The sequence below is a fragment of the Geospiza fortis genome, unplaced genomic scaffold (assembly GCF_000277835.1).
Source record: "Geospiza fortis unplaced genomic scaffold, GeoFor_1.0 scaffold166, whole genome shotgun sequence".
In the NCBI taxonomy this organism is placed as follows: Eukaryota; Metazoa; Chordata; class Aves; order Passeriformes; family Thraupidae; genus Geospiza; species Geospiza fortis.
In genome coordinates this window covers 5,247,172-5,250,045 of record NW_005054310.1, presented here as the reverse complement: position 1 = coordinate 5,250,045, position 2,874 = coordinate 5,247,172, and the positions used below count along the sequence as shown (strand labels likewise).

At 42.6% G+C, this 2,874-nt stretch overlaps 1 protein-coding gene across 1 annotated transcript in view; it reads right to left on the bottom strand.

Moving 5' to 3' along the window:
* The window catches only part of PTPRR (protein tyrosine phosphatase receptor type R), a 139,900-nt gene extending 139,533 nt beyond the window's left edge, over positions 1 to 367 (bottom strand). The window contains exon 1 of the mRNA XM_014312357.1: positions 22 to 367. Coding sequence (XP_014167832.1) covers positions 22 to 367 — 346 coding nt within the window. The remainder of the gene's footprint in view (positions 1 to 21) is intronic.
* Between the last annotated feature and the right edge of the window lie 2,507 nt (positions 368 to 2,874).

The following is a 2,874-nucleotide window of genomic DNA, read 5'->3' as shown; positions in this document are numbered from 1 at the left end:
GCAGCCCCGGCGGCGGCTGACAGCGGGAGATCGGGGCGCGCAGTAGCCGCGGGGAACCGCAATAGGAAAGGCAAAAAGAGAGATCTCCGTTCCAGTGGCATGTTCGGGGAGGAGGCGAGAATGGGGGGTGGGGGGTGGTTTCCTCTTGGATTTCCAGCTGGAGCAGCATTCGGGGCTCCTGCTGCGGCGGCACGGTGGAGATTGCATCTCCCCAATCTTGCAGCGCCGAGGAGGCGATCTCAGGAATTTGGGCATGTCTGGGAGGACTTCGACGATGTGTAGGTTTATGCTTGAGGTACAGGTAATCCTCCTCTTCAGTGTGTTGTGAAACACGTGTTGTAAAATAAGCAGTTTGCAAAAACTGCATTGTGAAAAATCACGGCTGATACATAAATAAAGGAAGAACCACTGAACTCCAGGCAGTGGTTCAGACCAGGCTGATGCAACACCTCCTCAAGAGGCACTTAGTGAATTTGATTACACGGGTATCAGAGCGCAATGCAAAGAGGCCAAATATGAAGCAGTCCTGTAACAAGGTAATTTTCTAAAGTTGAGTTGATTGGTCAAAAAGATTTTCTAGAGAGCAACCATGAGAGCTAGTGGCAGATGTGTCACCCAGCAAAGTGATCCATCTCCAGGAGCCTGTTACTGGGCATGGCAGGCAATGTACAGGCATGGTCAGGTCTGCAACTGAAGTGATGTGCCCCGAGTGAAAAATAGCAAAGGAAATTGACAGAGCTTGCTTGGCTCTAACTGGCTTTGAATGAGCCTTTCTGCAGAAATTTTCTTCATACAGAGATGGGAAGAGCTGTGCAGGCCCTGATATCTAGATGGAATTGCAAGTGTGACTGTACATATGCAAACGAGCTTCCTTTGCCAACCCCCGCACGGCTGTTCACGAACGTATAGGCAGTCAGGTCGTTGGCTTGACAGCAATGTAAGTGAGAAAAGGCTTGGGTTGGAAGACAGCACTCAGCCATGAGCCAGAAACGGGGAATTAATATGATCAAGGGGATTTTTGAACAAGGAGTGGTATTTTAGCCCTGTCATTTCAGTCATATCTTTTGTAAGTGTTGTGCCTCAGATGTCCTGCTAAGCCATGAGATTTCTGCTGCTTCCTCTGCTGTGATGATAATTTGCTGTGGGTATATACAAATTACAGCACATCCTGTTCCACTTTAATCCTTTTAGTCCTGACTAGTTGAAGTGAAAGCTAAAAGAAGTGAAAGAAGTAAGTCTTGTCTGTATGGTGCATCACACTTGTGCCCCTACAACTCCAGTTCCTACATGCCCCAGCCTCAGAGTTACACCTTGTACAATACCAAATACAATTTAGCCAACTCCCAGGAAGAGATTAAAGAAAAATTTACTTTCAGCCCTCTGATGTTTTGATTTTTTTTGTCCACAACTCCTCACCCTTGTGTGTTCCAGGTAAGGATTTAGGGTCAAATATGTCAAGAGGATAACTTCACTGAAGCTAATGGTATTGATTTGTCCCCATGTGGTTACAGATGAGGCAGCTGTGGTTTCATGTGATTGAGTGCTGTAGCAATATCTGCTCACCTCACTTGCAGAGCCCTAAGGCACAAAGACCGGATGACTCACCACTACCCTGTTAAGGAAATTATTTTCCACTGGGGAAATGTCTTAAGATACTGTTTTGAGCCCACATCCAAGAAAACATTTAAACTCCATAAACATAAAACATCCAACCCATGCATAAGCTGAATTCAGTGGGAAGCTAAGATTAGACTAAATAATTTACTGAATTTTGTATCAATGCATCCTTTTTAAAAGACAGTCTTGTCAATGCAAAATGGAAGCATTCCTATGGAGTGGGAAGTTGTTACACAGAAAGCAAACTAAAACATGTTGCATCAGTTTGAATTCTCTAGCTTCACTGGTTTTTAAATTTATTTCCACATGTAGAACACTATATTAACAGAGTGGAGATCATTAGTGAATGGCTTAGTTAAAGTGTATTAAGTGTAGAGCTGAATTAAATGTTCAGCTGAATATTACCAATAATTCTAAATGAGATAAATGCTGTGGGATATGGCCAATTCTTTCCAATATTTTTTCCATAGTACCTTCATCTCTGATATGACACGTTGAACATGCTGCTGAGAAGTCACACTTGGTGTTGGTTACAATTAAAAGAGACTGGTCTAAGTGTTAGAATTCTTGCTGATTTCCTCCTGTCACATTGACTAGACCATCTTCCTTGTCTGGGAGTCATTTTGCACTAGGTTTTCATTGACAAATTGCTTTAAGAGGAAGCTGAAACAGTGAAAGCCAAATTCAAAACTGATCTTTAGTTTAAGAAGCAGCAATACACAGATTATCAAGCAGGGAATATATCTGAAGGAGAAAGAATAATTTGTCTGACGTGAATAATAAGGATCCTCATATCTCTTGTCCCTTGACAAGCTCCAGCAAAAAAACTGAAGCAGTGTTTTTTAATAAATGAAAACAGGTTGTAGAAGGAGGAGGAGGGGTGAAGAGGAGGTTATATATGTAGATCAAAGCATTCTTTTGAGATATTAATTCAAATCAGAAAAATAAGTACTTTTTGGTGAGTGCATGTGTGAATATACAGCAGTCTCAGCAGAGGAAAGCTCATGGCGTGTACAATTAGGTCTCACACTAAATGATGTTGCCAGGATGGAAAGAAGGCTTCTTTTACACAGTGCAGGAAGGTAACTGCTACAGGAAATGTGTCAGGGAATAGCATGTGTCCTGGGAGATTGCCAGTGGGCAAAGTCCTAATTGCACTGATGCAAATGTATCATATTCCCTAATGAGTACTGACAATATAGGATTACAGCCTTCTAAAGTGGTCTGAGACCCTCCAGTGTATTTTTGGCATAATCT